This window comes from Quercus lobata, unplaced genomic scaffold (genome assembly GCF_001633185.2).
Source record: "Quercus lobata isolate SW786 unplaced genomic scaffold, ValleyOak3.0 Primary Assembly Scq3eQI_356, whole genome shotgun sequence".
NCBI lineage: Eukaryota > Viridiplantae > Streptophyta > Magnoliopsida > Fagales > Fagaceae > Quercus > Quercus lobata.
Genome location: NW_022154740.1, coordinates 81,915 through 98,152, shown reverse-complemented (window position 1 = coordinate 98,152; position 16,238 = coordinate 81,915). Strand labels below are relative to the sequence as shown.

Genomic DNA, 16,238 nt, shown 5'->3' with positions numbered 1-16,238 from the left:
TGGTCCAAGTAACAAATGCAAAATTCTTTAGAAAGAAAAGAAACGACAAAAATAGTATCAATTTTGCATGAAAATGCCCCTTGGTTAGATTGGTCTAGAATATTGACCTGAATCCAATATCGCTGTTTTTTTTGAAAAAAAAAAAAAAAAAAAAAAAAAAATTCTACGTAGGATTATATAGAGGTCCAAGAAACTAATGGAAAATTAAATAATAAAAAAAAAAACTCGTATCAATTTTGTACGAAAATGCCCCAAGGTCAGAATCGTCAAGAATTTTCACCAAAATCAAATTTTGGCACGTGTGCATGTAAACTTGTAGATTGCACATTATGAGTTCTAGGAAACAAAAACAAAATTCTTTAGAAAGAGAGAGAGAGAGAGAAAAAAAAAATCGAGTTATTTATATACGAAAATGCCCCAGGGTTAGATTGGTTAAGAATTTTGACCCGAATCAAATGTCGGCGTGTGTGCATGACAACTTGCAGGTAGTACATTAACAGGTCCACGAAAGAAATGCAATATTCTTTAGAAAAAAAAAAAAAACTTCTACGTAGCATATATAGAGGTCCAAGAAACTAATGGAAAATAAAATAATAAAAAAAAAACTCGTATCAATTTTGTACGAAAATGCCCCAAGGTCAGAATCGTCAAGAATTTTCACCTGAATCAAATTTTGGCATGTGTGCATGTAAACTTGTAGATTGCACATTATGAGTTCTAGGAAACAAAAACAAAATTCTTTAGAAAGAGAGAGAGAGAGAAAAAAAAAATCGAGTTATTTATATACGAAAATGCCCCAGGGTTAGATTGGTTAAGAATTTTGACCCGAATCAAATGTCGGCGTGTGTGCATGACAACTTGCAGGTAGTACATTAACAGGTCCACGAAAGAAATGCAATATTCTTTAGAAAAAAAAAAAAAACTTCTACGTAGCATATATAGAGGTCCAAGAAACTAATGGAAAATTAAATAATAAAACAAAAAAACTCGTATCAATTTTGTACGGAAATGCCCCAAGGTCAGAATCGTCAAGAATTTTCACCTGAATCAAATTTTGGCATGTGTGCATGTAAACTTGTAGATTGCACATTATGAGTTCTAGGAAACAAAAACAAAATTCTTTAGAAAGAGGGAGAGAGAGAGAGAGAGAGAGAGAGAGAGAAATCGAGTTATTTATATACGAGAGTTATTTATATACGAAAATGCCCCTTGGTCCAACTGATCAAGAATTTTGACCAGAATCAAATGTCGGCGTGTGCATGAAAGCTTGTAGATAGCACATTAAGAGGTCCAAAAAACAAATGCAAAATTCTTTAAAAGGAAAAGAAAAAAATTGAAAAAAAAAAAACTCGTATAAATTTTGAACGAAAATGCCCTAGGGTCAGATTGGTCAAGAATTTTGACGTGAATCCAAAATCTGCGTTTTTGCATGAAAACTTGTAGATAGCATATATAGAGGTCGAAGAAAAAAAAAAACTCGAGTAATTTTTGTATGAATATGCCCCTAGGTCTTACTGGCCAAGAATTTTGACCTTAATCCAATATCGGCGTTTTTGCATGAAAACATGTAAATAGCATATATAGAGGTCCAAGAAAAAAATAGAAAATATTTTAGGAAAAAAAAAATAAAAAAACTCGAGTATTTTTTGTACGAAAATGTCCCAAGGTCAAACTGGTCAAGAATTTTGACTTGAATAAAATGTCGCCACGTGTGCATGAAAACTTGTAGATAGCACATAAAGTGGTCCGAGTAACAAATGCAAAATTCTTTAGAAAGAAAATAAACGAAAAAAATCGTATCAATTTTGTATGAAAATGTCCCTCGGTTAGATTGGTCTAGAATATTGACCTGAGTCCAATATCAGTGTTTTTAAAAAATAAATAAAAAATAAATAAAAAATAAAAAATAAAAACTTGTACGTAGCATATATAGAGGTCCAAGAAACTAACGGAAAATTAAAAAAAAAAAAAAAAAAAAAAAAAAAAAAAACTCGTATCAATTTTGTACGAAAATGCCCCAAGGTCAGACTCGTCAAGAATTTTCACCTGAATCAAATTTTGGCATGCGTGCAATTTTATCACATCAAAAGTCTACTTTATTATTTTACCACATTATTTTACTATATCTCATTTATCAGATGTTCTATATTTTTACCACTTTATTTAAATATTATTTTTTTCAATTCTTATTTTATCCTTTCTTTATTATTTGTTCTAACGGTAACATTTCCATTTTCTTTCAAAAAACAACTAGACTGATGCCGATAGAACAGAGAGGAAGCGAACCAAAAGGGGAAAAAATAAACAGAGAGGAGAGACCCACAACCCAAAGGCCTACGCCCACGCTGATCACAATTGGAAAATAAAACCAGACCCACAACCAGACCCACAATCGGAAATCACAACCAAAACGGAGACTAATGAACCAGACCGACGTCGATAGAACAGAGAGGACAGAGCGAACCAAAAGGGGGAAAAAAACTGGATTTATGTGGTTAGATCAATGATGGTAGAAACGAAATTGATGGTGGCTCATATTCATGAACGGGAAGACAATAAAGCAACGGGGAAGAGGGAAGAAGAAAAAGAATGGGAGAGCGGAGATGGAGATGGAGGCGGTGAGCCGAAGGAGAAATGAAAGAGACGAGGGTTGAAAGAGAAATAAAAAAATAATAAACCAATATACCACAGTATTTCGTACAGTTGTATATTTGTGATTTTACTGTAGCAAGTTGCAAAAAATTTAACATTTACAACATCTGATAAATGGGCTTAAACTGGGTTTGGTGTGGGATATTTGCCAAATATTTAGCATTTGGCACATATCCAACGTTAGGCCTCTTCTTCTTCAGTTCTTCTTATACATAAAACATGCTCGGATCAGTTCGATCTTTGTCTATGTTCACATCTTTACACCGATGGCCGCACCGGTAAGACATTGACACTGAAAATCTACTGCCAATCACCTTGCCAGAAGCCTTTGGCAGAGTTCTGAGTAGGGCAAGGCAATGCAGCCAGACTGGTTTTGTCCGTGTCGGTATATCCTTAAATAGGCATATTTGTTTTCCCCTATTTTTTTTTTCTATTTTACTCCAAAATCTCAATAAAGACACTTTACAGTTGACTTGGAGTATTTCTATATCATTTCATATATTTAAGTTTAGGATCCAGTTAAATGTGTATCCTAAATATATACATTAAGTCATTTATTTTTTGAAACATTTTCTTAAAAATTAAAAAAGTTGTCAATACTATTTTAATTTTCGATAAACTCTTTTTATAAAAATGATTAATGATTGTTTACCCTTAGCGCGCACACGTTAACAAAATATTATTCAAACTAAAATTTCTTGCCTTTTCACTCTGTATCTCTCTTTATTTTGGTAAAATATACCCGGTCTTGTTGTATTCCTCTCACAATTTTGGATAGAGATTAAGTGATATGCTTAGAATATTGTACGAGATTGAAAGTTAAAAAAAATCAACTTTCAATCTCAATTGTTAAATAAATAAAAAAAGTTAAAAAGTTAAAAAAGGAAAAACTTTTGTGAAAGAACGAATTTAATTGCATGGAGAAATTGCTGATCTCAATCCAACAGTTTCAGACTCACTCAATCGAAGCTGTCAAGGTCACTCTGACTGTGTGTCTCTTTGTGAAGGAACGAACTTTTGCTTCAGTCAATTTTCTTTCTTCCTAGACACGCTTAATGTAAATTCTAATTAAGAGAGATGGTTACAAGAGTGAGCTATTCCCGGACTTTAGGCACTTCCATACCAAGGTCGGTGAAATTTACAGTAGAGCTAAGCGAAGCATGTTATCACCTGCATTTCAATAAAAATAAAAATGCATGTTAACCCACCAGCATGTCTGGTAGTATCCTTGCAAGGTACAACAATAACAGTAATTTGGACAAAAATTATGTTGTGGTTGTCTGGGGGTGATTATCAACTAAAAGCCTTTATAATACGGCTATAGAATTCCCAGTTTGGGTCCAACTCGGTGATGGCACGTTGACCAAACGGATTCTGCTCAACATATTTTTGAACATTCTCTGCCATAGCTAACTTTTCCAGATACATGTGAAGATCACCTCCAGGTCCTGTGGTGAAAGCATGTTCAAAACAAGTTACTGTATAACGAGTAGTAGTCATCAAAATTAAGAAAGACATTAGTAGGAGACCAAGAAATCAATCAGTAACAGGCAACATTATAACAATTTCTGGCAGCAATAATGTAAAGTACACTTAAGGGGCTGAGAAAATCAGCCATTATGGGAAAACGATTTAAACTAGAAAAAGGAAGAATAAGCTTTTCCGTCAACTCTGAGAGTGCCTTACCAAGCGAGATATCGTTATAATCACCACAGAATGTCTCTGGAAATACCGCTGTGTTGGGCTAAATTGATGACAAGATGCAAAAATGAAGAAATAAACAATGTCACGCAAGGTGAAAATTAAAAGGTGTCAATATTGGGATATAATCCAGCATCTTAAAACAAGTCATCATCCCCTTATAACAAAAAATATAACATAGGGTTCATTAGCTAACCGGATTCAATAAAGCCTTGTATGGTGAATCATCCAACAATAATGTGTTGGCAGCATTATACGCTTCATATTTTTCCCAAACCTTTCGAAGGTCCTTCAAAAATAAAGGCTTTGAAGGACAGTCGAGAGTATCGAACCCACTCTCAGTACAGTGACTTTGATCCTGCAGAAAACCAATGAATAGAACAATAATAAATAAGATGCACTAACCCCCAAAGAGTAGCATAATTGGCTATGAAACAAGAAATACACAAAATATCGACAACTACATAAAAAATACGAAAATTAATAAAATACAAAAATTAAATTGTAGACTCTATCCTACATCAGTATGTCATTTATTCTGTGGGCAGCAGCATTGGGTCAGTTTCATACAGTTGATAATCTTGTTAAGACAGGTTTGTCCCTAGCTTAACAAGTGTTGTATGTGTCCATTTGTGGGGAAACGGCAGATTTTTCTAATGTTTGAGATTCAGTGGGTGATGTCAGTAATCGTCACATCTCTTTTGTTTGGTTGGTGGAACAGGTTGGGGAAACATTCCTTGAATGTTTGGAATTTGGTACCGGCACGCCTGATGTTGTTAGTGTGGGGGAAAAAAAAACACCCAGACATATGCAGGATGTTGTGAAACCTACAGACCATTTGAAATCCTTGCTAATCTGGGCAATTTTTTATTGGTCTCGGGTTTGGACTTTTACACATTGTACTTCCATTTTTAATTCCAGCACTCTATAAGATTTTCTATTAGATTCGCTTGTAATAGTTACATTTTCTAATTGATTTGCATGTAACTGTTTTAGGTACCATGTGTTGACAATAATGAACATAGCACAATTTTCTTAATAAAATTTTTATTACTGATCAAAAAAAAAAAAAAAAAAATCTTTGGCCACCTTAGTACCAAATATTGACAGACTCTAAACTAGGAAAACTAAGATCCATAATTAATTTTTCCCATGCAAGTTGAAAGGAAATTTACAGAAAATAAAAAATAAAAACAAAGATTTAAGATGTTATTACCCAATTGAAGATCAAATTCTTTATAAACCAATCGAAGATCAAATTATTGTGAGTCAGTTTGGGAGGCTCAATCAGCTTGTCCAAGTTTTCCCTACAAGATTTTAGTAAACAACATGGTCAAGACACAAGGGGAGAGACAGAGAGAATGAAGCAAATTTTTTAATAAACAAATCTATAGAATATACATCCCCCTTAGAGAGCAATTTAATTTAAGGAGAGAGTATTACCGACTTCTTGAAGACCATAGAGCCACATCAAATTTCTCAAAACAAAAACGTAGAAACTCATTAACAGAAGGCCTCCAAATAGCTGGGGAGAGAAAAAAAAAAGTTAGAATTGAGCTATTGAACACAGAAGTATAAATCCACGTTTAAGCATCGAGCTTCACCTGTTTCAAAGGTCTTTCTCATGTCTGTAGGACGTAAAGCAAGAAGCAATCCATTCACATCAAGGATAAGAAGCTTTTTCTCATAAGAACAAGAACACGGAGGGTCCCCCACATTGTCCTACACACAAAGTTATGCAAACAAGAAAAAATTTAAAAGTAGTAGCTCAACATTTTTCATAGAAAAAGATTTTAGCTTTCTATACAAACCAATAAATTGTGTCTGGAAGCAGTCACTGCATCATCAGTGGTAGGGTCATCAGTTCCAGTTTCCATGGAATTAAAATGCTGAGGCATCTCATCCCTAAAAGCATCAACAGTGGCCCGGTCAGCGCCCTCCTCTTCATCCTCAGCACCAAGATCTTTCTCAGCGCAGCAAGGACATTTTTCTGGCTGCGAAGTCATCCGTTCCTCAAAATCACACAGGCGTCTGTCTATATCCTGACGTATCTCATCAAAAAAAGCATGCATGGATCTTGTTATCTCATCTTGAAATGCACGCAAGGACTGAAACGGTTCTGCAGGAGGCGACTGAGGAGTAGTCGTAGCATCATTCTCAGTTAAAGGATCAATAGGATTGGGAGATGCAGGACGCTCCAGATCAGGTGCAGGCCGATGAAGATGGCTTAAACTATAATCCAAAGAAGATCTACTGAAGGGTCTTCGACGTTTAGGGGCCTTGAAATATTTAGGCTCAGGAACATTAAAATCCTTATGCGACAACAGCTTGGTAACTAAGGATGGAAAAGGGCAAACAATACGTTCACCCATTTTAACATGGCACATCACATGAAAGAGGTGATGTGGAAGATCAATACGTCGGTTGTTAAACATATCATAAAGAAAAAGCATCCGACCTAAGGTAACTTCTCCCCGGTTGGCAGTTGGGAACAAGTTAGTGTTCATGATGTTCATACCTAACCTATGAATAGGATTCACAAATTTACTGGCTTTAAAAGTAGTGGCTTTTTTTGGCCATTGACATGATTGCTCACGGGTAAAGAATCGCATGACTTCATCACGATTATCATCATTTCTAGTTATGTACGACTCTCTACTAGAGACATCACTATCACTAAGAAGTGGAAGATTAAGGGTCTCAGCAATGATAGCAGGAGTAAGATGAATCATGACACCTTCCACAATGGTCTCGACTGAATGTTCATTTTTATTGTTGAGGTTTTCATAAAATTCCTTGACCCAACGCATCTTAGGGGTAGGGAAATCATTATACATGATTCCCCAACCCTCTCTATCAAACAACTTCAAAGAGTCGTCACCAATTGAGGAGAATTTCACCTCCCGCTCCATCAACGGCCGACATCGTTTGAGAACCGTATCAGACTCTTTTATTCTCTTGGACCTTCGGCAGAAAGCAGTCTTGGCCTCTGAACTTTGCTTTCGCTTGGATGTTGAAGTTTTAGCCATGACTGACCAAAAGGAAATATGCATGATCGTGAGTATGAGAGATCAAAACATAGGTGTGCAATGATGACAATAAGAACAAATACACAAGTGTGCGCCCAACCCCACCATTGAGATGCAATAATAACAATTATTGTTAATACCAGAAATCCAACAGCTTGTCTAAATTAGCTCATATAAAGAAGTTCTTCCACACTACAGGCTTAAAACATTAGGAACCTAGAAGCATAGGATTCGAACGTGAGGGAGAAAAAATCAGATAGTATAAATTTATAAGAGAGAGTGGGTCACAACTCACACTCTCTTGACTTGGAGAGCACTGCAGCAACTCCAAATGATTTTTTCTCCTTTAAAAAATCAAACAACTCAATAAAAAACAATTCTTTCTCCCTCATAGACTCAAACGTCTCACATAATCAAAACACAAAACAAAATTTATTTCTCATTATAATAGCAAAGTTGAATCAAAACAAGAAAATAAGGAAAAAAAAAAAAGTCAAACCGATCTGACCCAGTCTGGCGGTGGGGAGGAGGAATAGCGGTAGTGGGGAGGCGGACGAGGCGCTGCTGCTTGGTGAACACCGATCTCCGCCGGCTTTGTCCTTCCGGCAACACTTATCTCTACCGGCCTTATCCCCCTCTCTCTCTCTGCTGCGTTCTTTCTCCCTCTCTTTCTCTCTCTCTCTCTCTCTCTTCTGTTTTCTCTGATGTGATAAACGTGTAAGTTGTAACTGTGAAGTAATAAATAGAATATCGTGTCTCGATTTTTTTTTTTTTCTTTTTTTAAGGAACGGACGAACGGTGGAAGTTAAGTAATTATAAATGATTTTTTTATTCTTTTTTCTCTCTCCTCTCCTCACCTCACTCTCTTTTCCTTTCTCTCTCCTCTCATGATTACTGTTTATGGTGTAAAAAAATAACATTTCATTTGAATAAATGTGTATGATAAATTATCTGCTGTTATTTTATAAAAATAAGTGCGTAAAATAGAAAAAATTGATTTTAAAGATGAAGAAAAAATTTTGCACATACTAATGCCAATGCCAAGGACCTGTTTGATATATGTGTTTAAAAACTGAAAATTGTTGTTTAAAAACATTTATGAAAATATGTGTGAGTGAAAAAGTATGTAAAAATGTGTAAAATGTTGTTTAAAAACTGAAAATGGTTGTTTGAAAACACAAACCAAACACCCCCTAAACTTTTTATTATATAAATGGTGTTTTTTTTTTTTTTTTTTTTATGCCTGCTGTATAAACTTTTTATTATATAAATGGTAAGCTACACGCACCCGACCTAATAAAACCCATAAAAAATTGGTAAGTTGATAACAATTTGAAGAGTCTTTTGGCTTAATATTGCTAAATTCAAAATTTATTTGCATTATAGGTGAAAATTTTTTCCACCTATTTCGGCAATTCCATTGCCACAATTCTTTTTTTTTTTTTTTCCTCACATTTTCGGCAATGGTTTTTTTTCCACCTGTTTCGGCAATCCCATTGCCACAATTCTATTCTTTTTTTTTTTTTAAGAAATGATAGGTACACGCAATTTTTACAACAAATTTTAAGTGGCAGGTTGTTATTGTTGAATTAAAAAAGCAATCTCAGTGTTAAAATCGAATTTGAACTAATAATAACTAATCACCTGTGATTTGTTGTGAAAGTATTATAAAAATATTGTGAACGTAATACTTTTTTTTTTTAATTCCTCCCCAGATTTTGACAACAACAATTTTTTTTTTCCTCCCATTCTCGGCATTGCCACAATTCCATTAAATTTTTTTCCCACCCATTTTCGGCAATGCCATTGCCACAATTATCAGGAATTTTTTTTTCCCTATTTTGGCAATGACATTGCCGCAATTGGTTTTTTTTAGCTCGGGCAGGGAATTTGGGCAAAGGAATTTCGGTAACAGCGTTGTCGAAATTTAAAATCTTTCTCTCTCCAACTTTTCCTCTTTCTGTCTCCTACTTTTGTTGAATTTCAGCAATAGTGTTGCCGAAATTCTCTCTCTTTCTTCATTTTGCTAATTAAGTTGGAACAGCACCTATAACGCAAATAAATTTTGAATTTAGCAATATTAAGCCAAAAGACTCCAATTTGAAACTCTAAAAGATAGCTCCGGTCTACGACCTATATCAAGCTGGGTAAAAATCTGAATGATTTGACATAAAGGTTATTTGATGTGATTTGCTGAGAAGGGCAAAAGTGGTTAGACTTGTTACCAAATTTAGTCACAAATGAACCAAGAGCTGGATGGTTAGAGCCATGCAACAAATACCCACCAGTGCATGACCCACACCAACGCAAGATTCTCCACCGCCAAAACCCATTAAAACAGCATATAGTCACCACCACAGCCACGGCAAGATCGACTTCCACCCTGGTCCGTGAGCATCGTTTTGTCTAGAGGCCTATTGGCTCTAGATTGAGGAGAGGCAGAGAGTTTCGGGGTAGGAAAAGAAAGCAACAAAAGAGAGCAACGAGAGAGAATAGTAGCTTTCCATTTCTTTTTTTCTTTTTTCTTTTTTCTTTTTACTGTTAAATAGTACATTCCCACAAAAACAAAAACAAAAACAAAAAAAATTTCTCTAACAGAACAGTATTATTATTATTTTTTTCCTACGAACACGTGGCAAATCCCAATTCGTTTATTTTAGTAAATAAATAAATAAATAATATAATTTGAGAAATAAAATCCAAGGGTTGGGAATTTAGGAGAATGTAGCGGCCCTATTTTTTCTAAAAGTGAAAATTTCCTAGATCTGGAACAACCATCCTTGAAAAAACAGTGTTGGGAATAACCCATTTAGATGCCTCTCTCTCTCTCTCTCTCTCTCTCTATGCTATATAGCATGATAGGCCTTTTTGTTCCAAATCCAATACTCCTAGGCCATATAGTATATACAAACAGTTCACTAGATGATCACAGACCCAAACAATCTGAAAAACCCATAAATGCCATAGCTTCTAAAAGAGACCAGATCAACACAATCCACGAATCCCACAAACAAAGCTTACTTTCCTTCTTTTTTCCTAGCAACCAAACAGAGCTCATTAAAATAAATCAATTTAAAAAATGACAAAGAGAGAAAAACAAAAAACTTACGGGGCAGTGGCATCGGTGACAGCGCAGTTGGGGTTGAGAGAAGAGTAAAAGGAATCGTAGGGGAAAGAGGCCACGACACTAGTTGGTGCGAGAGGTGGGTCGTGCAACGATGCGGCTTTGCGTAAAGGTGATTGTTTTTGAGAGAGAGCAAATGGGAGGAGGAGAAAGAAAGGGAGAGTGAGAGTTTTTGAAATAATTGAGAAAAGAAAAAAGGCGAGTTAGAGAATAGGGTTTTCCCATTTCACGCGGATTAATGAAGTTTCTCTACCATTGGATTAACTAAAGGGCTGAGATATGAATTTGAACCTAACGGAATAGCAACACACTAAACACCATTAACTCTATTGCTGACTTGGTTTCTCGTTAAATAATATCAGCACTTTCTCTTAGGTGTCTCATTTTAATTGGTCCGCACTACAAAGTCAGCTTGGTGACCTTGTAGTCCCGAACTAGCTAAGACTTTCCCAATAATAATTAGGTCTATACCTGGATTCTATCTAGGATTCTATCTGGATTCTATCAGTGGCAATGTAAAACTCCCACATTGCCTGTGGGTTAGTGAAGTTAACAAATGCATACCCTTTGTTAAACCTTGTGCTGCAAAAAAAGAAAAGAAAAGGAAAATCGAGATCCTTAGTTAATGCATTTGAATTAACTGTAAGTTAGGGTGACGAAGCTAATTACAATACTTGAGTACCTTAAAAAAGAAAAACAAGGTACTCGAGTTTTATAAGCTCGAGTACCTTAAAAAGTACCACATTATTTTTTTAATTAATCAAATTCCAAGTTAGCAGTGTCACGCTAGCGACTCACCTAGAAACTCGAGTTCACTAAACTTGAGTACTATTTAGAACTCGATTTTGTGAAACTCGAGTACTGAAAAAGTTGTAGTTTGCTACATATTTCTGAAACAATGCTAGTTTGTCACAAATTTTACCAAAACGTAGCGTTGACAAAGGGGGCCGGAGGCCCCAAACCCACATGGTGTTCTGCATCCAAGGCCACGAGCACGCCTACGTGGTCCACATCGGCAATGCGGAGGTCACAAGGCAGGCATGGGACACAAGGACGGCTTCGAGGTCCTACCGACGCCCCGTGAGGAACGTCGACTAGGAATGAATCAACTAGAGAGACAAGTGCCTTCGAGGTAGGTATGCAGCACAGGGACCTAAATTGCATCCAAGCGATGCTTGGAACAATGCTGATTGGGAGCATGCTGGACAATTCGATGCGCGAGCATGGAGCTTGCCAAGCCATGCAACCCTACCACCACTCACACGCTATCATGTACATTACACTGCAACACCACCAAATGTACCCCACAACGACACGCCGCAACGCTTGCCGTGCATGAGGAAGCATCGAGTGGCGTCGAATAGTGCATTTAGGCATGTGAACAGTAAAACCACACATGAACAGTAACTTTTTTTTTATAATTTTTAGTTTTCAATAAAATAAACGATATCCAAATGAACCCTAATAGTAACTTTTTAAAATCATACCTTTGTCTTGATCATTCGCTTCCGTTCATTCAAATTTTTCGTTTGTTTTTTCATAAAAATCCAATCACAAGAAGAAGAAAAAAAAAGTGTGACGAGTATTTTGCATTCTTGAGTTAAATAATTCTTTCATCATGCTTTTAGGTTTTTTTTTTTTATTTTTTATTTTAATTGGTAAATTCTAATTTCATTGCCACAGTTTCTTTCTCTTTAATTCTACTAATGAGGAAGCAACACTTCTCACATTTAAAAAAAAAAATCGGGGTGGGGGGAACTAATCATCAAATTTTCACAACCAAAAAATATAATTATAAAATATTGTGATTTAATGATGAAACAAAACATTTGACAATTTGGATCCACAACGAAACATTATCCTTAGACAATATATGCACCCGCAGAAGAGTTATGAAAATGTCACTACAAATTTATCCCTAGGATACAACCAAGTTTATTAAGTTCTAAATACAAAAATTTTGGAGAAGTCTCAGAGAATTTTTAGTTTTCCATTGAAAGTTTTGAAAGAAGAAGATATTCAAAGTGAGAGTTACAATCCTTTATATATCATGGGTAAAGTCTTAAAACCATCCAAAACTATTACCACTAATCACAATAATTTTCATTTCACTTCGTACAAAATCTAAGGAACTTTTGACGCAAAAGAAACTTGAAAATCTCGTGCATCATACATACAACTCTCGTACGTAAAAGATTCTCAATATATATATATATATATTTTTACTTCATTGCCACAGTTTTTGTCACTATAGCTCTACTAAAGAGGATTTAAAATTTCTCAAATAAAAAATAAAATAAAAAAAAGGGTGTAGACAGCACTTTCTCACTGTATTTGCATAAAGAAAATAATATAGTGATTTAGTAATCAAACAAAATGTTTTTGAATTTGGAGCTACAACGATATGCTATACTTAGATAATATATGCACTCATGATAAAAGGTCCTGCAAATTTATCTCCAAGATACGACCTAGTTTATAACGTTCCAAAAATCGCAATTTGGACGACACTCTTAGGTGTTTTTTGTGTTTCTTAGAAAGTTTTTAAAGAAAAGAAATTTAATGTGAGAGTTACAATCATTTATATATCACCGGCAAAATCTTAAAACCATACAAAAACTGTTTCCAATATTCACAATAGTTTTCATTTCAATTTGTGCAACTTTTGGCCCGAAAACTATCAAATTCATAAATTTTGCATATTCTAGTACAACACTCATACGTGTGAAATTTGTACAACCCACAATTTATTTTGATGAAAAGAAACTTGACACTCTCGTACGTATTATATAGAAATCTTGTACATCCGAGATTCTATAAACTTTATTTTTTCATTTGTTTGCCACTTTTTTTGTCACTCTCCCTCTACTAAAGAGGAATTAATGCTTTTCACATAAAATAAATTTTGGAATAAACATCTCATTTTCTGTACTAAAAAATATAATTAAAAAATATAGTGTTTCAGTAATCAAACGAAATACTAGATAATTTGGAGTCCTAGTGAAATGCTTTCTTTAGACAATGTGTGCACCCACACAACATTTGCTAAAAGGTTACTATAAATTAATCCTGAGAATACAACCAAGTTTATTTGGTTCTAAAAATAGAAATTTTGGTAAAGTCCCAGAAGATTTTTAGTGTTTCTAAGAAAGTTTTAAAAGAAGAAGACATTCAAGGTGAGATGAAGAATCATTTATATATCATGGGCAAGGAGTTATAACCGTCCATTAATTGTTTTGAATATTCACAAACGTTACCATTTCAATTGGAACAAATTTTGTTCAAAAAATTTTCAAATTCATAAATTCTGCAAAACCACCAGCAACACTCATATGTTCATGTTTTGTGCAAACTCTGAGGAAATATTAATTCAAAAGAAATATGAAAATATCGTACGTCTTACATACATATCTTGTACGTACGAGATTCCCAAAACTTTTTTTTCCTTAATTTCATTGTCACAGTTTCTTTCACTTTACCTCTACTAAGGGTCTGTTTGGATTGAATTTATTGTTACTAAAACTGAAAACTGAAAATACTGTAACAAAATAATTTTTAAATGGGTGAAAAGTACCATGAGATCTATTTTTAATATTTTTAATATATGAACAGTGTTCTGTAGTAATTTTTACTGCACAATAAATTTACTGTTCATAAACTGAAAAAAAAAAAAGGAAAACGTGAACGTTGGTTTCAGTTGAAACCAAACGCTCACTAAAGAGGGACCTAATAAATATGAACATTTATTTCTCACTACCAAAAAAAATATTAAAAAAATATAGTGATTTAATAATTAAACCAAACAGTTGACCATTTTGAACCACAATGAAACGCTATCCTTAGACACTACAAAGCAGAAAAACAAAAGGGATGTAAAGAGAAGAAGACAAAAGGGGTGAAAGTTGAAAAGGATGTTTGTTCTGTAGTTGAGAGCTCTCTCCGCGCCGGCGTTTCTTTCAACTCTGATAAGTTGTCAACTCCTCTTTATTTCACATCGGTTTTCATCCTTGTCTTCTCTTTTTAGGTGTAGCTATCTTGTCTATTTATGTTACTCTTTATTTCTGTACTGTTTTCATCATTTCTTCCCACTGTTTCTTCCCGCTCCTCTTGTCAACCTCGTCCCTACCTTTTCCTTTCTTATCATCTCAATCTTAACTACAGAACAAACATCCTTTTCAACTTTCACCCCTTTTGTCTTCTTCTCCTTACATCCCTTTTCTTTAGACAATGTGTGCACTCAGCCACTCACACAACATTTGCTAAAAGGTTACTATAAATTAATCCCGAGAATACAACCAAAATTATTCGGTTCTAAAAATAGAAATTTTGGTGAAGTCCCAGAGGATTTTTAGTGTTTCTAAGAAAGTTTTGAAAGAAGAAGACATTCAAGGTGAGATGTAGAATCGTTTATATATCATGGGTAAAGAGTTATAACCGTCCATAAACTGTTTTAAATGTTCACAAATGTCGTCATTTCAATTAGAACAAATTTTGTCCAAAAAATTTTCAAATTCGTAAATTCTGCAAAACCACCAGCAACACTCATATGTTTGTATTTCGTACAAACTTTGAGGAAAAGAAACTTTTGATGCAAAAGAAACTTGAAAATCTCGTACATCATACATACAACTCTTGTATGTAAAAGATTCTCTATTTTTTTTTTTTTTAACTTTATTGCCACAGTTTTTGTCACTTTAGCTCTACTAAAGAGGATTTAAAATTTCTCAAATTAAAAGAAGAAAAAGAAAAAAGAAAAAAAAAGGGAGTAGACAGCACTTTCTCACTATATTTGCATAAAGAAAATAATATAGTGATTCAGTAATCAAACAAAATGTTTTTGAATTTGGAGCTACAACAATATGCTATACTTAGACAATATATGCACTCATGATAAAAGGTACTGCAAATTTATCTCCAGGATACGACTTAGTTTATTATGAATTTATTTCCAGAAATGATATTTGTTTCTCCTTTTGCCTCTTTTCTTTACTTTTAATTATTACAAGTCAAGTTGTTTACATCTAGCTCATATTAATTAGCACTTTAGTGTAATACTCCAACTTTCTAAATAGTGCCTAAATAGTAAATATTAAATAATACTGCTCAATATATTGTATAACTTTAGCAAGATTCTCTAATACTCCTAACTTTAGTAAAAGAAAGGAACGCAACTTTAGTGATCGAGTAAAAGTGGTACTTTAGTATTCATAATCTATGAAATTGTGGCAACCATTGTGCTGGTAGAAAAATGGTTACATATATTGGTCAAAATGTAATATGAATGAATAAAAGAAAGGAACGCAACTTTAATGATCGAGTAAAAGGGGTACTTTACTATTCATAATCTATGAAATTGTGGCAACCATTGTGAGGGTAGAAAAATGGTTACATATATTGGTCAGAATGTAATATGAATGAATAAAAGAAAGGAACGCAACTTTAATGATCGAGTAAAAGTGGTACTTTACTATTCATAATTTATGAAATTGTGGCAACCATCGTGCTAGTAGAAAAATGGTTACATATATGGTAGGTGCTTTCGCTCCTTTTCATATACCTAAGATGAAAAGATTTTTCCCTCTTTGAGAGCTCTCTCCGCGCCGGCGTTTCTTTCAACTCTGATAAGTTGTCAACTCCTCTTTATTTCACATCGGTTTTCATCCTTGTCTTCCCTTTTTAGGTATAGCTATCTTGTCTATTTATGTTACTCTTTATTTCTGTACTGTTTTCAT

The 16,238-nt window shown here is 34.4% G+C and overlaps 1 protein-coding gene across 3 annotated transcripts; it reads right to left on the bottom strand.

The window, feature by feature from the left end:
- Positions 1-3,543: 3,543 nt before the first annotated feature.
- LOC115973202 lies at positions 3,544-8,077 on the bottom strand. 3 transcript variants are annotated; one of them, XM_031093448.1, is made up of 8 exons: positions 7,882-8,077; positions 6,165-7,384; positions 5,958-6,075; positions 5,797-5,878; positions 5,570-5,660; positions 4,550-4,711; positions 4,339-4,396; positions 3,544-4,100 (listed from the first exon to the last, which is right to left on the bottom strand). In XM_031093448.1, exons 2-8 carry the CDS (start codon positions 7,380-7,382, stop codon positions 3,946-3,948), a joined length of 1,884 nt encoding a protein of 627 aa, XP_030949308.1. In that variant the 5' UTR covers positions 7,383-7,384; positions 7,882-8,077; the 3' UTR covers positions 3,544-3,945. The 3 variants fall into 3 exon arrangements, with proteins under 3 accessions (XP_030949308.1, XP_030949307.1, XP_030949306.1); XM_031093447.1 differs by having other exon boundaries at positions 7,891-8,077; XM_031093446.1 differs by lacking the exon at positions 7,882-8,077 and having other exon boundaries at positions 6,165-7,867.
- Positions 8,078-16,238: the final 8,161 nt, after the last annotated feature.

Bases quoted from the DNA above. Each gene is read 5' to 3' on its own strand.
- LOC115973202 (XM_031093446.1), bottom strand. From the start codon at position 7,406: ATGCATATTTCCTTTTGGTCAGTCATGGCTAAAACTTCAACATCCAAG. The intron at 5,879-5,957 runs GTGAAGCTCGAT...TTCTCTCCCCAG, and splicing joins GAGAAAGACCTTTGAAACAG to CTATTTGGAGGCCTTCTGTT. The intron at 4,397-4,549 runs GTTAGCTAATGA...TCATCAATTTAG, and splicing joins ACAAGGCTTTATTGAATCCG to CCCAACACAGCGGTATTTCC.